Raw genomic sequence first — 24,201 nt, forward strand, 5'->3', positions numbered from 1 at the left:
CGGACCCTGCGAATATAACGGCCAGTATTGTTGCGTTCAGCCACATCCCGCAATGAAATACCTTAACCCTGGGCGGGGAGTTTTGATCCTGGTTTAGCAGCTCTATTTTGCTTCTGGGGCACGATGATGAAATCAAGATGGTGGTATAAGTTGCAGTACAGCACTCTGGGGCAAGTATACAGTTGCTTACTAAAGTATAGACTGAGCTAATCTAGTTTATATGTTGTCAGAATATGAAGTTATTGCTAGGTAGCTCACCAATCAATGCAACGGCAGCGGCTTGCATAAAAGTGATGCAAATACCTAATTGCCGACTCTTGACTTACTCCGGTGCCGCGATATTATCCGGGGTTGTCGTACAAAGTGGAGACGACCTATCCCTTTTTTCAGCTTACTGCTTACTCTCTGCGTGGGGGTTGTCTCACCCCAACCCCCCAAAATTACCCCAAAAATGAAAAGTTGCATCGTTACTCCGTGAGGAGAGAGTGTTTGAGCGTGTTTGTGATCAAGCAACAAATTGGAAATATGGAGGAGTACGATTGCGTCGTCATAGGTGCCGGTAACATTCCCCTATTGTGTCTCACGTGTGTTACTATACTTGGTGGATGGCATTACTGACCAGTACGTAGGCTGGTATGGGCTGGCCGCCGCCAAGCAGTATCACTGCACGGAGCCCGAGGCTTCATTGTTGATATACGACTCGCAAGAGACTCTCGGTGGCACCTGGGCAGACGAGCGCCTCTACCCGGGACTCAAAACGAACAACCTCTTGGGGACGTTTGAGTACCCCGACTTCCCCATGGACACGGCGACTTTTGGTGTCGAGCCGGGACAGCACATTCCCGCACTGGTCGTCAACAAGTACCTCAGGGCTTATGCGGAGGAGTTTGGCATCGCTAATCATATCCACCTCCAGACCAAGGTCCGGTCTGCCGAACACTATGATGAGACGGGGGGCTGGACTCTTTCGGTGGAAGGCCCCGACGGCGGCAATACCAGTGTCAAGGCGCGGAAGCTGATCATCGCCACTGGCCTCACTTCGGACCCGTTCTTGCCCCATTTCGAAGGTCAGGAAAGCTATGGGGGAAAGATATTTCACGGTAAATACTTCAAGCAAAACAGTGAGACTTTACATACCGCCAAGAACGTCACCGTTTTCGGCGGAACTAAGTTTGGCTGGGATGCTGTTTATGCCTATGCCACTGCCGGGGTATCAGTCGACTGGGTTATTCGATGTATGTCCACCCCTTTTCATATGACTTCCTGTCGGGCTGGTTGGTGGGCGTTTACTAATCTGATAAACACCAGCATCTGGACACGGCCCTTGTTGGGTAGCACCGCCCTATGTGACACCACTCAAGAAATGGATCGAGAAGCTGGCCAGTAAGTTGATGTCCCTACTTCACATGTCAAACACCTCCTGATCGGTCTTAGACACGCGCTTCTTGACCTGGTTCAGCCCCTGCATCTGGGGCTGGGCCGATGGCTATAACCCAATTCGTCGACTTCTGCATGGAACCTTCGTCGGGCGTATCATTGTCGACGCTTTCTGGAAGATACTCGGGAACGACGCGCTGACGCTGATGAAATTCGACTCGCACCCAGAAACCGCCAAGCTCAAGCCCTGGACCGAGGCCATGTTCACCGGCGCCAGCTTCAGCATCCTCAACTACGAAACGGACTTTCTGGACCTCGTGCGCAGCGGCAAGGTACGGGTCCATATCAGCGACATCACCAAACTGGGCCCCGGCAAGGTTCATCTGTCCGACGCGACCGTGCTCGATTCCGACGTCCTTCTCGCCAACACGGGCTGGAAGCACGTGCCTGCGCTCAAGTTCTTGCCCGAGGAGATCGAGAAGGACCTGGGCTTGCCGCATACGCCGACGGAAAACGGCCTCGAAGAAGACCTCGCGAACCAGCAGCTGCTCGTGAAGAAGGCCGATGAGGAGATTTTCGCGCAGTTTCCCCGGCTCAGGAAACAGCCCGTCTGGAACCGGTTCTACGTCCCCCTCACGGACCAGAAGGGCATCGACAGCGACGACGCCGTCACCCCGTGCACGCCCCTCACGCCGTACATGCTGCACCACTTCGTGGTCCCTCCGTCGGCGCGCTTCCTGCGAAACCGCGACGTGGCGTTCGCGGGCATCGTCTCCAACTTCAGCAACGCCATCACGGCGCACTTGCAGGGCCTCTGGATCAGCGCGTACTTCGCGGGATCGCTAGCGCAGGACCCGGCAGCAGCGTGCGCGGGTAATACCGGAGAGCTCGAGGAGCTGCGCTATAAGACGGTCCTGTATAACCAGTTCGGACGGTGGCGCTACCCGACTGACTGGGGCAGCAAGAATCCCAACTTCATCTTCGATGCGGTGCCGTATCTCGACTTGTTGCTGCGGGATTTGGGGCTGCCGGTGCACCGGAAGAACGGGTTCCTGGCGGAGTGGACAGATCCGTATGGGCCCGAGGACTACCGGGGTGTGAATGAGGAGTGGCAAACCAAGTACGGGAAGGTTGAGGATGCTTAGGTTGATGGGCGACCTGGTGGAAGCCGGGGTGGTTTGTATTACATGGCCCAAAGCGTCTTCGACGTAGAACTTGAAAAGCCGATACGGCATAGCTATATGTATAGCGTGATCTGAACAGATAAGAGAGCCACATCAGACACCAAGGCCTATGATGAGTCCAATATTAAGATGCGCATATCATACCTACACTAGGGTAAACGACTACATGTATGTACGTAGTGTTCTACTTAGTCAATGCACTGGAATAAGCAGGAGTATCCGCTATCCGGGTGAAATAAACCCAAGAAAGGATGGAATAACCATTAGAAGGTGAGGAACAAACCAAAATATGAGCCGGTACTCAACCAGGGGACATTAGTAATGATCGATGCGACTACCTGGGTACCTAAGTAAGACTATACACACAAGTGACAACTACATCACCACAACGCGTAGTCATTTGCCTTGATTTAAATCTGTCTTGGTAATATTTATAAGAAGGTTCCATCCGTGATTGGTACAACCAGAACACCCCTTTCCATCTTAGCCAGTACGGAGAAAGCAATTGCCAGGAAGGATAATTGTTTCACGAACGCTTATTGATAACTGAGTGTACTTACTCAAGTGCACACATTTCCTTTGCACATATTGAACATCCCTTGGTACTTAGAAGTGCCCACCACTGCTTTGGTCACTCAACAACAGCAGCCACCATCCTTTGAAAGCCATCCATTCGCACATGCTCAAGAAGTAATTCTTCAGCCCTAAAGGCACCGTTACAAGTTATCGTTGTCCGCACTCTAAACCAGTACTAGCACTGGTTACATATTCAGTCATGGAAGCGATACTCAATTTCAGGCCCACCCGACTTGAGCGTGCGGAGGGGTTCTTGGCGGCTATTTGCATGGCGGTTGCAGCCACGAATCCCGGACCTGATCCCGAGTTCGATGCATTTTTCAATCAGATACTGCGTGCGAAGGGGCTACCCCCACTGCCCGTAGAGCCCACGGGCGAGGGCGAGCTCTACGACTTCCTCAAATACGAACCGTTCGGCAAGGCCAGGACCATTCTAGCCGTGATGGCGCCAGCGAGCCTGTGTTTTGTGTTCCTGTCCCCCGAGACGAAGCGGGCAATCGTCAACCGCCTCGGCCAGGTTCTTTTCAACCAGATGAAAAACACTGCGTTCCTCTTTTTACGATACTGGCGCCCAGGCAACCGCCCTCTCGTCCGCGGGCTGCCGTCCGGCGTCTTGGGCCTCCGGGCCGTTCCGGGGTACTCTCGACAGCAAAATCCGCGCTTCTGGATGTTCTTTGACATCGCCGCATGCGGCCCCTTTAGTGACCTGGTCATGTGTGGTCTATATGGGCCGTTGTGGGACTTTCCCCGGTATGCCTGTGGAAGCGCGCAGGCTTTCGTCACGGCGGCTGCCGCGACTCGCCTCGAACGGGCCCTTCGCGGCTAAGGAGAGTCAAGTGTGTTGAACGGCATTGGAAGTTACGTGCTGGGATTCGCTATAGCTTGGTCCAAGTTGGTAATGGCAGTCAGCAACCACCTCTTCATAATATTGAAACGCAAATAAGAAAACCTGCAGTATCAATAGAGTGAGCCCAAACATGAACATTTACGCGATGAAATAATCATTCTGAGAATAATCAGTACCTATGGGTTAACTGGCTGAAAATATCGACGAACCGCTGGGGGCGTGATATAAGACAGTGTTGCGAAGCTGCTGGCATTTTACGTTTTCTTAGACAAACCCCCTATTCTGCCCTCTTTTCGAGCGGGAGTACTTTAGGGTGGATACTGCATCAATTGGGTGTGATCAGAACCCAAAAACGGTCCATATCCTCGTTTGATATGAGCCGAATAAGTTGGGAACATCTTTAGTGGTGACCGGGAGCCGCAGACGTGTTATCTCCGATCACCTTGTGTGGGTGGAATGCCGTTTTATTAGATCCTAATGCACTTAACCTCCCTCACTAGGGGCGGCAGTTCATGATTGGATGAATGCACAATACGGCCTCATCTAGTAAAGTTCATACTGATCGGATGGCATATGGCACCCAGGAACTGATTTGTCCAGATCGTCTTCTCTGGAAGGAATACCCTAGCGCCAATGGGCGATTTCGGCATATGCTTTGACGGACAGGGGCTAGGTAGTTCATCTCAATCCTCTTTTAAACGCCTACTGACAAGTCCTTACTGACAGGGTTCTCCGCGAAGATTGCCATGATCCTAGGCAGCCTAAATGGATTGGGCTATTATTTCCGGGACTGTAATGCGCGGCACGAAAGCGTGTAAATGGTCACCGAAGAGATGCCATGAGCGCCTCATCTGCTTGGAGTCATCTGACGCTTCTCTGGTGTGCGTGTCAACAAAGCAGAGGCATGCGGTGTTGGTGCTGAAGATCGATGCCGGTGAACCCTATTTTTTCTATCACCATGACAATTGTCAAAACGAAAGTCTGAACTCCGTCAGCAGTCACAATAGGCATACGCAGTGCGGCAGCGGCGGCGGTTTGGCTGGTGTTTGGGCGTTGTGTTGCGTTGCGTTGGCTTAAAAGGGGCCTGCCCTGACGATCTTGGTACACGTAGCGACGAAGATCGCAGCGCAAAACGGAGGTCCCGCCTATCTTCACAGGCCAATCCCCTCTGGCCCCTACCGTCATTGCGGGGCAGGTGACTGTCGATGGAAATTGGGGTCAGGCAATCAGCACGGCCTTGGGAAGCATTTCCGGGGCATCGGTCCAAGCACCTAAACTGGGAGTTAGTGGCCCTGACAGCCTGAGCACTGGCCAGCCAGTGCCAGTCTGCCAGTGGCCTTCTGGTGGCCCACCCAGGCAAGGCCCGACAAGCCGAGGCAAAAAAAGACTGTCAGTCTTCTTCCCACTAGAATCGGCCCTGGGAGTCCGACTCGCGTCGACAAATCAGCCGGCCAACTGCCCAGACCGCAGTTTAAACATTCCATCCACATGACAGCCCACCATGTGCTCTCGGGCACCCTCAACTCAACCTCCAGCTGCCCTTAGTAACCGAACCCAAACCTAACTCAACCATAAACAACTGTCAATACCGTCAATAATCATCAACACCCACTGCCACCACATGGATAACTACTGACCTGGAAGATAATAACGGGAGCGCTGTCTGTCCCTAGTACTGCCGTCTTCCTTTCTAACTAATACTTTCGCTTGATCGCATCCATTGAGCTTCTTTTCAACCTCGCTTCCAAATTGATATGTACAATCCACGCCTCCTCCAATGACTGGAATTTGATGAAGCACGCCAGCCGCACCAATAAGGAAAAAATAACAATCCAATTTGGGGCCTTTGTTGACAAGACGTCATGGCCTTCAACAACCAAAACAACGACGCCTCTACGAGTCCTACGGGCTCCATGTCCATGTCCGACAACATGTACAACTCGCACCACTCGCAGCTCCTGTCCTCGTCCATCTCGTCCCTGTCTTCGCCGACGACCGCCGCGCGCCAATCCTCCTCGCACATCTCCAAGACGTACCGACAGTCCTCCCAGCTCTTCCTCACGCGTCGCATGCCCGAGGCACTATCCACCATCCTCCCGCTCGTCACGCCACCAACGCCTGGTTTAGGAGAAAGCGCTGAAACCGTCGCCGAGAACGAGCCGGCCCCCGTTGCCCAGGCCAGCCGGTCCACCCGCATTAAGGTGTGGAGCCTGTATCTGACCATTCTCAACGGCATCCTCGAGCTCGAGCCCGATGAGGGTAAGGACTCCTTCGGCACGCAGGAGTACCGCGCCCTGTGCCACAAGGTGCGCGAAGGTGACATCTGGGAGGAGGTCGTCCGGAACGGCTACCATGGCATCGAAGGCAACGTGGACGCAGACGTTGTCATCAACCTGTAAGTTACTACTGCAATCAACTTCGACTCTTGCCTCGGTAAATTCGGCCAAACTAACATGCGCGACAGAGCCACTTTGCTTCTGGCGCACGCCCGCACCCAAACCCTCAATCAGAAACGATTGGAGGCCTATCTCGCAGCATCCCAAGAGCCGAATCTGGACATAGCACAACGGCTAGAAGAGCCGCAATCTTCAAATCCCTCGTCTAAGCATCGGAGGTCCAAGTCCAAGTCCAAGGCCACGAGCGGCGCCGACACACCACGGGATCTCAACGCGAGAGTTAAGATCCTTGAGCTATATACATTACACGTGTTGTTGAGGAACGACGAGTGGGATTATGCCCGGGAGTTCATCAGTGTGTCGTCAGTGTTGGACGAAGAGCGTCGCGACGCGTTTCTACAGGCTCTGCACAGTCTGCAGGAAGACCAGCAGGAGCAGCAGCGGAACGAGAGAGAGGAGCAGGAGCGACAGGACGAGCAGCTCCGCGAGGATCTAGAGGAGGCTAAAAGACTGCGGTCCGAGAACGAGACGCGGGAGCAAAAACGGTTGGAAGAGGAGAGGGCCCGGCGGGAGGGCAGCGAGGTCGATTACGGGGTTGAGAAGACGCCAGCCGCCGTGAACGGAGCGAGCAACGGTCGCCGCACAAAAGAGGGCTCTTCGGCCTTGTCGAAACCCAAGGCTACCAAGGGCAAGCCTGTAGGTGCCCCGAGTCTCAGCGCGCGCGACGATGATTTTCTCGAACTTGAGAGTCGTCCTCGAGCGGTTGGGATCGCAGCTCAAGACTAATCCTATGTTGCTTATGCGGTTCATGGCCTTTATTATCGGCATGCTCGTCATGTTTGGCAACCAGCGTATACGGGAGCGCACCAGTCGCATATTGGGTTCCGGTTGGAACAAGCTCAAGGCGACTGCGGGCATGGGCGTCAAGGTCAGCTACATCTAGCCTTGTTGGCCCCTTGCCGGGATTAATGGGTTTATGATTCTGCATAACAGTTCTACAATTGTACATTATAATGGGTACGGGAGCGTTGGGGGGTCACGCAAGGCGCACGGCGTCACGAGTTCATGTATCTGTTTCAGCAGTCTATAGCGAGACCAAAAAACAAGTTTGATTTTGCCAACTTTGTATGTATGTGCTGTACTGCACTGCATCATCCAATCACTGGGGTATCAACCCTTCGAAAGCCAAAACCTCTTAAACGCCTTGTAAATGCAACATCCCAAATTCTTCTGCTCATTTTGTGATAATCTGCTGATGCTCCGCCCCTATCCATGTACAACAATGTCCACCTCGTACTCGAGCAATCGCGCCCAGACCCGGGCCACACGGGGACTAGTACCCCGTCCGATTCGTTTTCTTTTGGTAGAACAACTGCGCGAAGAATGAGTGTTAGCTTCCAGCCAGTACGCCCCCGTGCATGTTGACGAGGGAAGAGAAGAGAAGAGGAAGGGAAAGAGAAAGAGATAACCCACGTCAGTCCTCGAACTACCGAGGTTGATGATCTTGGGGCAGCCGTCGCGGTCCTTCTCGAGGCGGGTGCACTCGAAGCAGTAGAAGGCGTCCGAGATGCCCTCGCCGCCGCAGACGACGCACTTGTTCTGGTAGTTGCCGAAGGAGCACTCGTCGCAGATGCGCACGAGCGTCGTGGGGCGCACGTACGAGTCGCATACGGGGCACTTGCCGTCGCACTTGTCGCAGAGGCGGCCGATGGCGACGCCGGACTGCTTGCGGCACATGACCAAGTCGCTGGAGGAAAGGAAGTCAGTATGGGGTCGTTCTTGCTTCCGAGGGGGAGGACGGGGCGAGGCTTACGGATGATGGCGCGACATTTTGGGAGGTGTTTAGGATTTCCCTTCGACGATGGATGTTTTGATTGTCGGCCGTTTATGTAGAAGGTCAAATCCGGAAGTAAGGTCGTTTGTCGGGCGTTCGGTGTGTGGGATTGATATAGAGAAGGCGCGTCGAGGTTTGGGTGGTGATGATGGATTTCTCAGCCTTGCCACCAAATTCCGGAGTTTTCTTTTGGACTGACGTTGGGAGCTGTCGGAGCTGCATTGAGCAAGGCCAGCATAAGGCCAAGCCAGGGTGGGGGGTGGTTGGCAGTACCTTGCACAAGTGCCTTTCATAAAGCGGAGATGCGGGCGAGCGAGCTTGAACTCAATCGCGTGCTGGGATTACTAATTAATTCAATGCTCATTCCCAGCCTTGCGACGACGTCCCGCCATCTCCCATCAAAGGGACCGTCAGACCAGTCGAGACAAAGTAGCATGAGCTGACAGCAGTCAATCCGCATTTCTGAATTCCTTGGACGTATTTACCTGTTTACAGCCAGTTTTAGCAGTCATTGCTCAGTTGCGCTCAGTTGCGCTCGTTGGGAAGAAGGGCCAAGATGTCGACAGATGATGATAGGTAAGCTACACTTCCAATCCCATATCCAACCACGCTCCAATTCAGTGACTGACAGATTCCAATAGCTTGCGCAATGCCGACGGTGCCACTACCATTACCGATGCGAAAATGGAAGATTCCTCGAACACACAGAAACGCAAGGCGCAATCGCCTTCACCTTCGGAGGCGACCACCTACCAGTCCCCCAAGCGCACGAGACGCGAAGACCCCAACGCCGCCGACAGAGGTAGTCGCCGCGGTTCTACTGCCACGCGGTCGCCCACGGTACCCCGGCAGATCTCGCCCACCGACCGCCGGCTGAGCACATCGATGGAGGAGAAGAAGCGCGGCAAGCGATTATTCGGTGGTTTGATGAACACACTAAGTCAAACCACTACCAACTCGCAGCAGAAGAGGCGGCAGGAGATTGAGCGACGACAGCAGGAAAAAGCCACCCAGCAGAGAGCCGAGGATAGCAAGCACCGAGAGGCGAAGCTGGCCAAAGTCAAGGAAGTGCGCCAGCGAGAACAGATCAACTTCGAGGAACAGGTGGTAAGTTACGCTTTCCCCTGCCTCAATTTCAAGCCAATAATCGCTGCTGGTTGAACCTACGGCGCTGGCTATAGATGAGAGAGACAATTGGCTGACTCTGGACGATAGATGAAGACCCGTCATTCCCATTTGGTCTCCATGGCCCGTTATCTTCGAACGAAAACCGAACCCCATATCGTAAGTCACACGTCCCTATCTGTCTTCCCTTCGTCGCTGCGATTACTAACCGCCATCGCAGTATTATCTTCCCTGGGACCTCACCCAACGCCAGGAAGACCTCATCAAGGCCCAGGTCCAAGATGCGGAAGACTTGGTCAATCAGGAAACCCGTGAGTTCAAGCAAAGACGAGAGAAACGACATGGCGATTCCGGCATAGCCGAGCAGAAACATCCTACTCCTCCCGGTGATGAGATGATAACAGAGGAGACCTCACAACCCCCACCGTCGTCAGACCAGCCCCAAGAAGATCAGCAGCAGCAGCAGTCCACTGCGGGTAGTAAGAGTAATGACAGCGACCCTAACTCCCCAGCACAGCCTGATTCTACTAATGATCGTGCTTCCGCACAAGCTAGCAAAGCCGGTGGTGCCCACGTTAAGGAAGCGGACGAGGCCGGGGATGTCATGGTGGTCGAAGGCGAAGACACGGTGATTTACTAACGATTAACTGTAATGATAAAAGGCTCACTACCCAGCATTGATAGTTCAGCAAAATATACCCTACCTCGCATCTTATCTGTCTTACAGCATGAACGTGTCGAAATGTACTGGAGTGATTGGCAGTGGTAATACGTGTAATGGCTCTTTTCAGGGGCTGTCGCGTAGTTACTCCTCTGGGCCAGCCCATGTTCCTGACCATGCTTATCTCCTTCTCCCTCATTTTCGGTCATCAAAGCGTACGGGCGGAGGCATTTGAGTTACTATGTTTATTATCTGAAGCCAGAAAATGGTACCAGTTTCACTCGTCGCGGCTGGCCATCGTTGGGTCCTTGCGGTCTGAGAAAGAAAGACCCAAATGCTTCATTTCTTGCTTGGGATGTAAGCTTTGCTGGAATGTGAAATGCGAAGGGCACACAAGGCAACATTGGTCGTGCCCAAAGGTTCTAAGGCAGGTTGAAAGGTCGACCTTACAGGCTGACACTGCACATCAATTCTTCTTGCCAAATGGTGTACACCGTCAAGGAACCTCCTACACAGTCCCCAAGCCTGAGCCTTGGTAGCTTCTCCTGATTTGGATTCCCCTCATCGCATTTGAGCTTGATGGCATTCGAGCCCCAATGCCAATTTTCTTGGTTTTCTGATTGGGTTCGGGAGTGCCATACCGGCAGAACCACCACTCACGACAACCTCACTCTCAGCACACCTACGATACCTGGAAAAACACAGTGGGCTACACACAATTTCTACTCCCAGTTTGAGTTCATTCAATCCCACCATGCACATGACATTTCTACTCCCAAGTCTCATTAACAACAACAAACCCCTTTCGGGACGGCGTGAGCGAATCTACAAGTAGCACTCCACGAAACGAATTCCGGCCTTCTACCACGGCATTCTCAATCAACAAAATCAACGACTCGCCTCTTCTTCCACACCTCACCAAGTCCTCGCCATATCTTCGCCAAAAATCAGCCACTCGCTCTGCTCTGCAGCGCTGACACGTCAAGACAACATGGCCGTCCCCACGAGCGACGACGAGCCCGACCACGGCACCGCTCCCGCACAAGTCGACGACCCCGACCACACCATCTTCGGCGCCCTCTCGGGCCCGTGCCTCCTCTGCGGCCGCCCCTCCACGTACACCTGCCCCTTCAAGGCCGACACCTTCCAGTGCGAGTTCCTCTGCGGCTGGCCGGTGCCCCGCGACATCCGGGCCCGACTGCGCCGGATCAAGGAGGAGGAAGAGCGGCAAGATGCGGAATTCTGGGGTTACGAAGCGGACGACGAGAATGAAGCCGGAAAAAACAACGCCAATGCTCAGGATAGCAACGACGCTGCCGCCGAGACGGAGGTGGTCAGTGGTGTCGTTCCCGTCGGTGGACACACGACGAATGACGCGAAGGGCGGTTGCGTCTCCTCTGATGCGGATGATATCGATGTCTACGGGGAAATGCACGAGACGCTTTTCCCTAAGGAAGTTCCCCGCCGACCTGTCCAGTCGAAAGAGTCACGAGGAGGCACCGCAACGAAGAATATCGGAGATGGTGAAGTGAAGATCGCCACGTCGGGCAAGCGGAAGTCCAAGGGCGGCCACAACGAAGAAAACAACAAGGATAGGCCGGCGAAGAAGCAGAAGACGGCGGGCGGAACAAGCATGACGACATCCAAGGAGCCTGCGAAGTGCACCAAGGTCAAGGACCGCCACGCTGTGCCGGAACGGAAGTCGAGGCTCGGCTTTCCTGATTGGATGTCGTGGAAATGAGCATTATCTCAGGCAGAGGCTAGGTCAACGCATACTTGGTATCGAGTGTTTATGAGCAGCAACGGTCTGGAGCATGCGAAGAGCGAGAAGACTGGAGGTTGGATGCTATCGGGGGTGGTTATTGGGACTGACGGGGACCATAAGGAAGTTTCCCTGGGAGTTTCACTGTTGGACTGGAGGAATACTGCCGGTGACAAGTACTAGCCTAACCCGAATCTTTTGGGAGACACATACAGGCGAGGCTAGTTCTAAATACGAGATGGTATTGATATGAGAACTATGACGGGCTAGGGTCAGGTTTGGTGTAATTCAGGCATGGTGTTTATGCCCAAATCACATAGGTTACAGCATATGTCCAGACAGCTAGGTCATATTACGTCCTCCTCGTCCGCCACGTCCTCCTCCATCTCATCATCCTCTCCAACCTCCTCGTTCTCTATAACCTCTCCAAGCTAGCCTTTGATTTTTACCCCCTCGATGTTTTTCAAATCTGCCTCTACCCGCCCAAGTAACAGTCTCAGTTCTGCTCTCAAAGGGCAACATTCATCCGCTGCGCACCTGTGTAGACAGGTGTTCTGAGCGCGAGTGAGCCTCGTAAAGAGAACCGACAGGGCGCAAGTCGAGAATGGCCCGACCGAGGGCCATAGCTCGGAGGCTTTCAAGATGCCAAAGTACTCCATCACTCTGTATTCACGGGTACAGTAAGCGTCTTTGGTGATCGTACTCTCCCCGCAATACCGACAATTGTCACTGCTTCTCGATATATGCCCACATGCCAGACAAAACCGGCGGAACTGATTCATCGTATAGCATCCCCTTCCCTCTCTCAGATTGACTTCGAATTTTTGTAGGTGTAGATGCAACGATGATCGTACAACAGCAATCCCTTCAGATAACGTAGCTGTCTCTTGTCAGCAAAAGCGAACCTCTTTGTGGGGAAGAGGGAGGTACAAATGATATGTTCTGGAAGGAGGGACATCTTTTCCAACTTATTCCAGGACGATGCGAAGTCGGAAGGCAGGTTCGGTGCAATTGTGGTAGATATCTCGTAGAAGTTGACGGCTCGGAATAGACATGCTGCCAGTACCGTGTATGCTGCTTCAGACACGCATACCCCTCTGTACACCCTGCACCAGTGGGGGCCCAGGGCGCCAACGCCCGGCTGCAATCATATTTGTCGCAGAATAGCGCCATAGGAACGAGCAGCTCCCGCCTGATGGCCGTTGTTGGCGCATTGGGGTGGTAGTGCAGCGCACAAAGGATCATCTCCAGCGCCCCAGGGTCGTCGTCGTGAAGGGTGGTAGTGACCCGACCGTCCTTTCGAAGCTGATGTCCTTCCTTGAAGTTGGGGCCCAGCATCTTGGAAAAGACGGTCGATGCCAGACTCAGGACCTGAGACGATGTTTGGAAGCGCCGGACCTCGTCACACCGCGGGCAGTTGATCTCGATCGTGACATCCCCGTCAGGGTCTAGTACCATTGTTTCTCGCGCTTCACAACACTTTTCTTCGACGCCACCGTCGGTACCGCGGTCATGGTTGCCCTCACCACTGATCTCCGTCGCCATTCTCTTTTTCCCCATGTTGATGTGGCCACAAGATGGCTGAAACTGGAAAGAATCACGGAAGGGATTCAGAAGAAGGGGAAGTTTGCAGAATTGCACGATGAAAACGGGGCAATGTGTGGCAGGCATCGGTTGTTTTGTCGTCAGTCACCTCCACATAATGATGTACTTGAGGTGTTGGAGATGCAATCAAAGTTTAGACCAACGAGCACGGAAGCACTGTCGCGAAACCAAAACCCAAAATCATCGGCTATTTATCATCATCAAGTTCATGGCCGAATGCCCCTCAGACCGAAACGCCCAAAAGTAGGGATGACGAGAAACTACACCCATCTGCTCACAACTGGCCAGCCATGACCCACCGCCGTGCTTCAATGCCGGATAATTCAATTCATTGCCTGTCCATCGACTCGAGAATTTCAAAGCCCCGGGCCCGGCCGATCACGCTCTCCCAACGTTTCCGTCCAGAGTAATGCCGCTGACTTCTCCCACCACCGAATGAACTCGTTCGCACAAGTACTTCAGCTGTAGGCTGAGTGGACAGTCTGGGCCCGACTTACATCGATGCCTGTTGCCCTCTTGTACACAGTCGAACCGCCGGGCAAGGTCTGAAAGGGTGCGAGTTGAGAAGGGATCGACAGAGGGCCATAGTTCGTTGCGTTCCAACAAACTAAAGTACTCCGCCACCCAGACGTCGTAGGTACATCCTGTGTCTTTGTACATCTGTACCACTCTCCCGCCACAGTTATCCCTACTACAGGGTCTTCTAAAGGAATTCTCTCGGGGATATCTCCAGCATTTCGCACAGAGAAGCTCGGTATCCTTCACTACCTGCCGCAATTTGGGCTCAACTGACTGCAATGCCTGATGAAGTTTCGAGAAGGCCTGGATCAGAACTTTAGTAAAAGCAACTGCAAGGAGTCAGCCAAACAGAAATACCCTTTATTTGACGGTAGATGGCAGGTGTTACATGTGATGCGGTCTGGCAGGAGACCCATTGATCCCATCATAGGCCATATGAATACACTCTCCATCGAAAGATATCTTGCAGCCTGAGATGTCATGGCCTCGAAGGTTGGCGTTCGAAATAAATAAGCTGACAACACCTTCCATGCAGCCGCAAGCTGTGGGGTATCTCCCTGTATAGCGCACCATTGTGAAGCCCAGGGCATCAGGGCCTCACAACAGTCGTATTTGTCGCAGAGTCGTGCTAGCGGCAGCAGCTTGGTGATTTCGAGGCGCCGCGGAATTGCAGACGAGTGAAAATGCAGCACGCAAAGCAAGAGTTCCACCGCCTCGGGGTCGTCGTCATCCAATCTGAGACGCAGCTGGCCGCGGCTTCGAAGCTCTCTTTCATCTTTGGACTCCGGGCCAAACATCTTGGCAAACACCGGAGACGCCAGACTGAGCACACGAGACGAGACCAAGAAGGGGGGCTTGTAGCACTCCGCTGTTTCTTTGGGCATGATAATGACATCTCCTTCAGGGTCCAGTGTCATCAATTCCGGCGTCCTGGAGCCTTCCGCTGTGTCTTGGGGAGTGAAGATGACATTTTCGGGGCCAAGCGACATCGTTCCTGGCGACATGGAGCCCTCACTGCTCACGGCGTTGACCGGAAATGCGTATTCGTCAATATGAAGTGTCCAAGACATAGATTTGGATTCTGAAAAGATGATGTGTCGAGTTACCGGTAGGAATGACAAGTATAGCAGCAGCAGCGGATGAGAAGGGCCGGAAAAAATGAAATATTTGGGCATGTTGGCATGCTTCGGCCGGTGCGTTGCGAAAGCATAGCTACGAAACCATGATCCATGGATCATCTCATGTTTGCCTACACAGACCCAATTGGCTGGATGTTATCTGTCGTTTCCCTAGAACTACCCTGGATGCGTTAGTTTAACTCTATTACCTCTAGAAAAATGGTCTTGGTGAGGGGAGGTACAAATTACTCGGGAACATCATACTTCCATCATTCCATGAGACCGTGCACCACCCCCTTTCTCCGAGTCTAGCGTCAAGATAGGCGTGGAAGTTCATACTGCTCGCGATCGGGCTCTCGAGCCTTCATGAGTACAGTGAGACGAATGATTATGGTCCTAGAATGTGTCATTGGTGGCTAACCGGTGAAGATGGCAGCCTATCAAGTCTTGAGTTTGGTACTCACCAGCTGATCGAGGTAATGAGCGTTAGTGTTTGGGACGTTTATGATATTCCAAAGCTTGTTGAAATATCTCTGTACGTGCCATCCCAATTAAGCTTGGTTGTCATTGAGCTATATTAGCCTAATGGTATCGTATATTACAACCAAGTGTCAACAATATTGGATATCGGGAGGGTATTCTCAGTGTCTATGGTCAAAGCCAGATAATACACGTCAATGATAGAGATGCAGCGCTGACAAGAACGGGTGGCCAAGAATTAAAGGACTAAGAAAGACCCAGGGGTATCATTAGAGAATCATGAGAGTCTGATGGTATATACAAAACGTCGAACTCATTGAAATAAAAACAGCTGCCAGGCCATGTTTGGGGGCCATTCTCTATTTAAAGGTATTGTTCTACATTACATTAAGAAAAAGGGGGTTGGTTTGCCGTGGAGGCGGGGGAGCTTGCCCCTATCGATTAGAGGAGGAGCAAGGCGGCCACCATAACAACACCAGCGCCGAGCGCGGACGATCCCACAGCCGGCTTCGCCGCGCCAGCCGTGACGATGGGTTGGCCAGTGGGGAAGATGCCGCCCGTGCCCGCTGTGGAGGTCGAGTTGGCACCCCCAGTCACGGCGAACGGCGGCGGCATGGTCACGACCGGGGCCAAGCTGGCAGCGCTGCTGGGCGTCGTGACGGCTGGTGGTGCTGGTGGCGCGATGACTGTGCTGGGCGCAGCAGGCGGTGCCCGGATGGCGGTGTCTGATGGCGGAGCCGCGCTGCAGGGAGCAGTCACCGTCATGGTCTGAGGCGGTGCGGCCATAGGCTCCTTCACCGTGACAGTCTCAGACGGAGGCACGACGCCAGCATGGGATTGAACAACAGTGTGGGTAAGGGTAACCGGAGGGGGTGCCATACCCGGGTGGGTTTCAATAACGGTGTGAGTTACTGCAGGCGGAGGCGCCATACCAGGATGAGACTCGACAACAGTGTGGGTGACGGTGACTGGAGGCGGTGCGACACCGGCTTGAGACTGGATGACAGTATGGGTCAGGGTAACTGCCGGGGCAGCAGCGCAGCTACCGACGACGGTATGGACCAGCGTTTTGGTCTCAACAAGTGTATGGGTGATGGGCTTCTCCATCACGACGTGCGACGTGACCGTTACGTGCTCAACCACGGTCTTGGTATCGTGCACCACCATGCCCCCATTGTTCTCGGTGACTGTGACCTTTGCGGTCTCCGTGACCTTGACGGGTACGGTATGGACGACGGTGTGAAGCACCTTCTTGGTTTCGGTAACATGGACAATCTGGGTGTTGTTGGAACCAACCGTCTCGTGGATCCTCTCGGTAACCTTGACGGGAACGGTTTGCTTGACTGTTTCCGTGACCTTTTCGGCGATTGTGTGCGTGACCACCATCTGGGTGGTGTTCCAACCAATCGTTTGGGTGATCTTCTCGGTGACCTTGACCGGGATCGTCTGCTTGACCTTCTCCGTGACCTTCTCGGTAATTTTGGCAGTCATGGTCTCCTCCACCTTCTTCGTAACCGTGATGGGCAAGGTGGCGTTGATAGCATTGGTCTGCTTGACCGTTTCTGTTACTTTGACGGGGATCGTCTCCTTGACCTTCTCGGTGATCTTCTGAGTGACCTTGATGGGGATGGTAGCATTCACCGCGACAGTCTGCTTGACCTTCTCGGTAACCTTAACCGGGATAGTCTCCTTGACCTTTTCGGTGACCTTCTGGGTGACCTTCACGGGAATGGTGGCATTGACGGCAATGGTCTGCTTGATGTGATCCGTCACCTTCATAGTCTCCTTCACTTTCTCCGTAACCTTCTCGGTGACCTTGACAGGTATAGTTGCGTTGACTCGGACGGTCTCCTTGATATGTTCTGTAACCTTGACAGGGACTGTCTCCTTGACCTTCTCTGTGACCTTGATAGGAACGGTGGCGTTGACGGCGAGGGTTTCCTTGATATGCTCCGTCACCTTGACAGGAACGGTCTCCTTGACTTTCTCGGTGACCTTCTCAGTGACCTTGACAGTTTCGGTATGGATTATAGTCTTGACAATGTCACCTTCCTTGGAGCCAGCTTTGGTGGTAGTGTGCTCAGCCTTGGACTCGGACGTGGTGGTAGTATGCACTGCCTTCGATTCCGATGCAGTAGCTGTGGTCTTCGTTTCCTTGGCTTTGGATTCGGTGGCGACGGAGGATACCGCCTTGGATTTGGTAGCAGCAATTGAGGTGGATGCTCCCGGGGTACAGTGGAATGTGTTGACCAGATCGAGACCCTTCTTCAAGATCGAGTTAAGAACGTTGCCAACGGTCTGGGTGGTCGACTTCGATTCGTTGGGACACTTGCCAACGAGGCCGTCGACCAGCTTCTGGGCTTCCTTGCCGATACTGTCCACGCCGGTCTGGAGGACAGTACAGAGTTTCGACTGCTCGAACTCGAGTTTCTTCTTCTGGAAGTTGTCCACCAGTGACTGGCATCCAGTCCCGAGGTTCCCAATGAGCGGACTGAGGCTCAAAGCATCTTGAGCTGACATCTGGGTCTTGTCCATCGAAGCAGTACACGATTGTATGGTTTGGACGAGGTGCTGGGTATCTGACTGAATAGCTGCGGCGTCCCCCACGAAGGCGCCGGTCGAGTCGGCCAGCTGGGACACAGCAGCGGAGATCTTGTCCATGCAAGAGTTGACTTTAGTGAAGGTGCGGGCCTGGAGGATGCTTCGGTGAGGATGCATCTCCACTGAATGGGTGTTGCCGGCAGCCGCCAGGGCAAGAAAAGAAAAGAATGTAGAAGCCCTCATGGTGATCAACAACGAGGCAATGAATGAATGGAAAAAGTTGGACTAGCCAAAAAGAACGAAGTACGAAACAAATACAAGCCGGCGCAACTGACGACAGCAAGATGCGAAAGAAGCGTGAGAAGAAGAAAAGGCAGGCCCATGGGCGAAGCGCACGGGGCTGCCATCCTTATGAGAGCTGGCGGACGCAGAGCTGCAGCACGGCTTCCTGGGTGATGCTCTCTCTGCTCTCTCTGCTCTCTCGTATCGACAGGGACCCTGTACATACGGCACGGATGGCCGGCAGTGGGATCGGGATGGAGCATGCCAGTCAAGATTCGGACTTAAGTCCGTCAGGCTGCCCCTGTCACATCGGCTGGAGCAGCATGGCCGTTTGGGTGGCAGTGCACCTGACATGGACATTGGCAGCGCCTTGGTGTGGATATGTCTCTCGCTGAAGTCGGTCTTTCAAACTCGCAATCTCTCGGCGGGGGGTGTTTTCAGGGACACGGAAGCGCACGGCAAGACCACCTCAATACGACCTCGCAGGCTTAACCTGGCAACCTAAGGCTGTCTTTAGCATTAAGCATAGATGCAAATGGGTGCCAGGTATCCATTATGACTCCATGATAAGGAGCAGGGGGCAGCTCGAAGCGGCCGGGGGCCAAACGGTTCCTGTCAATGTCCATGTCGCTGTGAACAATTGAAGACTTGGAAGTTGGAACGAACATGGGATGACAACGGCGCGCTAAGGAAGCGGCACCGGCAGCCGGCAGAGACACAGACAGACGCTAGATCGGCTGTCAACTGTCAACTGAAGTCAGCTAAAACAGGAACTCGTTGCGAATGACATCTTCACCTCTCCCTTAGTTCTCGTATCAGTAGACGTGACGTTGAAAAACACTGGTTCCTCTGCAGCGCTGCTTCTACCAATGGCGCAACTGGAATGCACGACAATTGCCGACGATGGTGAAGCAGCACAATGCTGGGAGATCGAGACAGTGCTGTAAAAGCTCTGGTCCGGGCGGTGGTTAGTGACCTGAAAACTGTTGAAGGCCCCGTTTTTTTAAAGCTGCAGGGGGTCGACAAGCGCAGGGATGAAACGGTAACCTGGAGGACGATCAAATCGAAAAACTCCCACTGCGTAGATGACCAGGCATTGGCAGGCACAAGTCTTCTCGAATCAGCCTTGACCTTGTTTCCAGGATTACCTTGACTCGGGTAGCAAGATCACAGTTAGGAGAGAAGGTTTGCGGCCTGTTCACTGTTCACCGGGTCCTGCTCGCCAGGCGGCGGCTGTCCTGAAAGCTAGGCCTAGACTGCAGTCCGACGCATACTTGCTTACCTACACTACTGTAGGTGCGTTCTTTCGGCCTCTTAATTAGGTAAACATGTCTGCATGATAGACGCAGTCCATCCGCAGACCCCGTTCTCAAAATTTCGATTGATGTTTCTTGAGATAGCATTAGTCATGCACGGATGGATTTTGCCGGGCTGGAGGGTCTGGGGATGGTTGATGTCCAAATTTGGAGCCGCCTAGCCAGGCAGATCACGTTTCCCGTATGATAACCACTCCAGCACAACCTTGGCGGTGTCGATTACTTCTTCGCTGCGGTATGGTAGGAGGTATATTTAGTCCACACTAACCTCCGCGACGATTTTATGACTGCCGTTTCTTCTGATTCAGCTAAATCGGCCAGTCCTTCCTTTAACTTCGGCTCACACGGTTTCAGTCTGAGCTGCTCGTGTATGATTGCTTGAATGGGAGCGCAAATCAATTCTTCTCCTACTCTGTCATGGGCATTTACCTATTGAAGAGAAACGAAACGGGCACGACAAGAACTTGTTTAACGATGAAGTGCTTGGAGATAGCCAGCTGGTTCTCTAGAGGAACTGTTCCTGCTCCTCTCGGCAAGTTATGCCGTCCCTGGTAGTACCACCTATTTCGGCCACGTCGAAACGCGACATGGTAACTAACGCAGGCCTGAACCGCCAAGAAAGAACAAAGAATGCTTCCTCCGGTCTCTAGTTTGTTATTGTCTCATTCCCACCCTCGGCGGACATGACGATATCAGCTAGGATAGTAAGCCAACCTCCCGTCCCCGTGTACGTATTTCAAGCGGCATTGTTAACAAACTCGACTCTAGATCCTGAAGATGACCCGTCAAATTGTTGTTGGCCACCCGCATATCGTCGAGCTCCCGAAATACCCTGTCACGCTCTAGATGCAGCTGTTGTAGTTGGCCCGGGGTGGAAGCGGTGTTGGGTTCCTCTGTCATGTTCGTCCGCTTTGACTTCCTGATCAACAGTCTCTCGGCCTAGCCCGAATAACGTCCTCCAGTATTCGAGTGTTAAGGTTCTGAAACGTCTGTTCAGTATCTGATCTCGTCCTTGATGGAACTGAACCCGTTCGCAAAGGTCGGTTTGTTTGGCTATGTCGGAGTCTTGCCTGTCATCATGATACAAGTGGTGGACGTGGATCAATCGCCAGGAAGGACTATGTGGGATGCCCTCTGGATCAGTCGCCTTTCGCATTATCGGTTTTCCCCTCAGTTGATGTGCAACCGTGGTTATGTAGATGCCGACAAGCGAAAGAACTATCAAAGGCCTTGGATCATTCAGACATGAAATACTCAATATACAAACGTCGCAAAGGGGCAGGCAAGCTCTCCCATGCAATGGTATGTAGCTCTCATCAATATAATCCCTCCAGCTTGGGCCGGCTTTTCTACTAGTAGCAGTTGGAAAAAGTACAGGCTCGAGACTTTGCCATTGAATAATCTCATCACGAGCTTCGGCAAGCCAAAGAATGCTAACGACAGTGTTATACTTGGTGTATATCTGACATTCTGGGCCACTATGCTTGCCCTTTTTCTAGACCAGACCCTCCATCTTCTCCAGGTACTTGGTGGCGAATGGTCAACGATCGCAAGCATTGATGTAGCCTGGGAAATACTGGGCAACGGCAAACCCCCAGACCCAGACTCTCGGTACCAGTGGTGCGCACCACTGCCATTCTGGCACACCGCGCGTGGCTGGCCCTAGCGGCTTCAAACAAGGTACTTGTTCTCATTGCGAGTATTTCCAATAGCGAGTCCAGCAATGAATAAAAAGGCTTGGATGCTACCTAAAAGACGAATCAATGTCTAACAGTAGCTATATTCGGCATAATTGCCCTGCGTAACTGCACGTGTATGCCTCATTCAACTGGGTGCCCGGTTGGTAAAAGAGCATTTCCAATGACGGCATGGCACTCAGGAATCATACGATAGCGAAGAGGTGAATTGCCAGTCAAAACTGTTGAAAATACGATCCGGATCATTGCCTAATCCGATCGAAGGTGTGCAAGGGGGCGCGCATGTGCACAAGGCAGCGACAGCCACTTCAGGCAACCGACTACTCTCGAATGTGTCTGCTTGATAAACCAATAAAACCGAGTCACTCCCTCGTAGCTGGTGCTGCGCATCCTTTCACCTCGCCCATTGTTTCGAGCACATGTGGTTCCATTGATACACCTGGCCCCTCTACACCCAGAAGAACATCCAGTCAACATGTTTCGTGTCGCAATCAACCAGGCGGCCGTGAGGGGGTCCGTCTCCAGGCCCGTCACACATAAGCCGACATCGCTGCCGGGGTCACACATGCCACTGAACCGGAGTCCACCCCGACGCGTCGCAATTTCTACACGCGACATGCCCACGGCAGCAACGCCAAGAAACGCCCTGGTACTCTCACGGCGGCCACTGGAGTCACAGTCATCGTAGCTCTAGCTGCCTCACCCGTGGACGGAAATATACCCAGAGGACATGTCGACGAGATCGACCGAGCCTGGAAATCTGCCTACGCAACCGACTCAATCGTCGCCGCCAGAGCCGCCACACTGCTCGAAACACGCCTTTGGCTCAGTCACTATTTCCGAGGCGACTTTATCGACGAGGGCCCGTTTGACCGGCCTCTGTTGATATCCAGGGGCGTGCACATCCTGCCCGAGGACACGCGCGTCTTCTACCTCCCGGCGGAGAACCCTAAGCTACCATCCCCGTGGTGTGCGTCAATCTCAACCACAGTATGGAGCACAACCCGAAAGCCAATATAAGCCCGGCGGAATTCAAGGCCTTGCTGGATGGGAGGCTGCGTCTGGGCGAGGCCGTCAAATTCTACTCTGTACTGAGGTACGCCGCCGTGGTGGCGTATATGGATGGTTGCGTTTTGTCAAAGTGGGTGCGGGAAGGTCGCTTTGAGCGATGCTGTGTTGTATTTCGGTGGGCGGATGTGACAGTGCCGATGGTCTATGAGAATGGAAGCCTCTCGGGTATTTAGTGGGACGATTTTCTGAGTAACAATGGCATTGCCATGGTATAGTGGTTGTGTTAGATGAGTCGCTGCGGATCCTAGGATGTAGTCAGGCTCTGTGGGCGACAGGAGAGAGTGAGCGGGCGGGACTTTTACAGGATCGCATCCTCGATGCAAATACTCAGCATTGATATATGTGATTTCTTCTGTGGGGATTGGTGGTTCATAGACGCTGTATTATAGAAATCTTCCCTCAAACGCGCATAAGTACTGGTTATAAAACCATGACGGAGTTGGTCAACTTGGGCGTTCAGTGTTCAATGCTGCCTGGCTGCCACGCTCTTGACCCGGGAAACAGGTTGTACAGTGTGTCTCAAAGCTCAGTGTGGATGGAAGGATTAAGGTTGTTAGTGCTCCAGCTGGGCCTGACGTTAGTGGGGTTTAGGCGGGGGTAGTGACTTGACGTCGCCAAAAGAGAAAAAAAAATCGCTGTCTGGGCTTCATCAAGTAGAAAGGTTCATCAGCTCGTCTCTTCAACCCAACGTCTTCGTTGTGCCATACCCTCAAGATGCCGGTAAGTAATAAAATACGACCAGCCAGTATTGGAGAAGGAAATGACAAGTCGCGACTGACATGCGCCCAGCTGATCATGGTCACAGGCTTCCCGACATCGGGCAAGTCTACTCGAGCCAAGCAACTATATTCCTACCTCGACAACCGAATAAAAGAAACGTCCAACGGAGCCGCTCCCAAGTACCGCCTACACCTCATTTCCGACCAGACTCTCTCGATATCGCGCTCAGTCTACGACCTCTCGACCTTGCCAGCGCATACTCGCTCGGCCAACGCTTCCGAAAAGGATGCAAGAGCAACCATCTACGGCGCGGTCAAACGCGTGCTGTCAGATAAAGACATTGTCATCCTGGATGGCCTAAACTACATCAAAGGCTGGCGATACCAGCTGCATTGCGAATCGAAAGCGGTGCGGACACCGAGCTGTCTTCTCCAGATCGGATGCCCCACAGACAAGGCGAAAGAGGTCAACCAAGAACGACTACGGAAACAGCAAGAGGCAGAATCCGCCGGCCAGGACCCCGTTCAGTCCTCCCCAGAAGACGAAAGCGAAGCGCCATATGCCCCGGAGAACTGGGAAAATTTGGTGTTCCGGTACGAGGAGCCGAATGCCATGACTAGATGGGATAGTCCCTTGTTTACTTTGCTATGGGACGATGATGAGGAGCAAACAAAGCAGACATTCAATAGTCTGTGGGATGCGATAGCTGGTGAGGGGCGCAAGATCGTCAAGCCCAATCAGGCAACCGTCCAGCGTGGCCGCGACGCCGGCGGCGACTATCTCTACATCCTCGACCGGGAGACCCAAGACGTCGTGAAGCGCATCTTGGATCAACAGTCGGAAGAGGGAGGCGACGAGATCAGGCTTCCCAAGGATCCCAGCCAGACTGGCGGCGATGAGTTGGTTGTCGAACTGCCAGCGGGCAAGAAAACGGGCCTGCCGCAGCTTCAGAGGATGCGCCGTGCCTACATGAACCTGAACAGAGGCGGGATCGGCCTCGAATTGGTCGGCAACCTGTCCGGATCAGCCAGGATCCGGGATAGCTTCGTCAGATATCTTAACGATGCCTTCGAGAGGGAGGGGTGAACAC

At 53.3% G+C, this 24,201-nt stretch overlaps 11 protein-coding genes across 11 annotated transcripts; 7 read left to right on the top strand and 4 right to left on the bottom strand.

Moving 5' to 3' along the window:
• Positions 1-525: 525 nt before the first annotated feature.
• Positions 526-2,522, top strand: PG997_012896 (uncharacterized protein; the record flags this gene model as incomplete). Its single annotated transcript, XM_066817210.1, has 4 exons — positions 526-559; positions 630-1,235; positions 1,309-1,383; positions 1,435-2,522. The coding sequence occupies 4 exons, from the start codon at positions 526-528 to the stop codon at positions 2,520-2,522; spliced, it is 1,803 nt and encodes a 600-aa protein (XP_066662902.1).
• Positions 2,523-3,336: 814 nt separating this feature from the next.
• On the top strand, positions 3,337-3,963 carry PG997_012897 (uncharacterized protein; the record flags this gene model as incomplete). The annotated part of the gene is made up of 1 exon (XM_066817211.1): positions 3,337-3,963. The coding sequence occupies one exon, from the start codon at positions 3,337-3,339 to the stop codon at positions 3,961-3,963; it is 627 nt and encodes a 208-aa protein (XP_066662903.1).
• A 1,883-nt stretch (positions 3,964-5,846) lies between these two features.
• PG997_012898 (uncharacterized protein) lies at positions 5,847-6,383 on the top strand (the record flags this gene model as incomplete). The annotated part of the gene is made up of 1 exon (XM_066817212.1): positions 5,847-6,383. One exon carries the CDS (start codon positions 5,847-5,849, stop codon positions 6,381-6,383), a length of 537 nt encoding a protein of 178 aa, XP_066662904.1.
• Positions 6,384-6,437: 54 nt separating this feature from the next.
• On the top strand, positions 6,438-7,166 carry PG997_012899 (uncharacterized protein; the record flags this gene model as incomplete). Its single annotated transcript, XM_066817213.1, has 1 exon — positions 6,438-7,166. The coding sequence occupies one exon, from the start codon at positions 6,438-6,440 to the stop codon at positions 7,164-7,166; it is 729 nt and encodes a 242-aa protein (XP_066662905.1).
• Positions 7,167-7,713: 547 nt separating this feature from the next.
• On the bottom strand, positions 7,714-8,210 carry PG997_012900 (pre-mRNA splicing factor ini1; the record flags this gene model as incomplete). Its single annotated transcript, XM_066817214.1, has 3 exons — positions 7,714-7,752; positions 7,854-8,127; positions 8,194-8,210. The coding sequence occupies 3 exons, from the start codon at positions 8,208-8,210 to the stop codon at positions 7,714-7,716; spliced, it is 330 nt and encodes a 109-aa protein (XP_066662906.1).
• Positions 8,211-8,770: 560 nt separating this feature from the next.
• Positions 8,771-9,979, top strand: PG997_012901 (uncharacterized protein; the record flags this gene model as incomplete). The annotated part of the gene is made up of 4 exons (XM_066817215.1): positions 8,771-8,790; positions 8,856-9,321; positions 9,430-9,498; positions 9,560-9,979. The coding sequence occupies 4 exons, from the start codon at positions 8,771-8,773 to the stop codon at positions 9,977-9,979; spliced, it is 975 nt and encodes a 324-aa protein (XP_066662907.1).
• Positions 9,980-10,991: 1,012 nt separating this feature from the next.
• PG997_012902 (uncharacterized protein) lies at positions 10,992-11,741 on the top strand (the record flags this gene model as incomplete). The annotated part of the gene is made up of 1 exon (XM_066817216.1): positions 10,992-11,741. One exon carries the CDS (start codon positions 10,992-10,994, stop codon positions 11,739-11,741), a length of 750 nt encoding a protein of 249 aa, XP_066662908.1.
• Positions 11,742-12,629: 888 nt separating this feature from the next.
• Positions 12,630-13,322, bottom strand: PG997_012903 (uncharacterized protein; the record flags this gene model as incomplete). Its single annotated transcript, XM_066817217.1, has 2 exons — positions 12,630-12,642; positions 12,856-13,322. 2 exons carry the CDS (start codon positions 13,320-13,322, stop codon positions 12,630-12,632), a joined length of 480 nt encoding a protein of 159 aa, XP_066662909.1.
• An 829-nt stretch (positions 13,323-14,151) lies between these two features.
• Positions 14,152-15,061, bottom strand: PG997_012904 (uncharacterized protein; the record flags this gene model as incomplete). Its single annotated transcript, XM_066817218.1, has 2 exons — positions 14,152-14,189; positions 14,275-15,061. The coding sequence occupies 2 exons, from the start codon at positions 15,059-15,061 to the stop codon at positions 14,152-14,154; spliced, it is 825 nt and encodes a 274-aa protein (XP_066662910.1).
• An 864-nt stretch (positions 15,062-15,925) lies between these two features.
• On the bottom strand, positions 15,926-18,268 carry PG997_012905 (hydrophobic surface binding protein A-domain-containing protein; the record flags this gene model as incomplete). The annotated part of the gene is made up of 1 exon (XM_066817219.1): positions 15,926-18,268. The coding sequence occupies one exon, from the start codon at positions 18,266-18,268 to the stop codon at positions 15,926-15,928; it is 2,343 nt and encodes a 780-aa protein (XP_066662911.1).
• Positions 18,269-23,105: 4,837 nt separating this feature from the next.
• On the top strand, positions 23,106-24,197 carry PG997_012906 (uncharacterized protein; the record flags this gene model as incomplete). Its single annotated transcript, XM_066817220.1, has 2 exons — positions 23,106-23,111; positions 23,181-24,197. 2 exons carry the CDS (start codon positions 23,106-23,108, stop codon positions 24,195-24,197), a joined length of 1,023 nt encoding a protein of 340 aa, XP_066662912.1.
• Positions 24,198-24,201: the final 4 nt, after the last annotated feature.

The sequence above is a fragment of the Apiospora hydei genome (genome assembly GCF_038363865.1).
Source record: "Apiospora hydei strain CBS 114990 chromosome Unknown utg000009l_segment0_segment0, whole genome shotgun sequence".
In the NCBI taxonomy this organism is placed as follows: domain Eukaryota; kingdom Fungi; phylum Ascomycota; class Sordariomycetes; order Amphisphaeriales; family Apiosporaceae; genus Apiospora; species Apiospora hydei.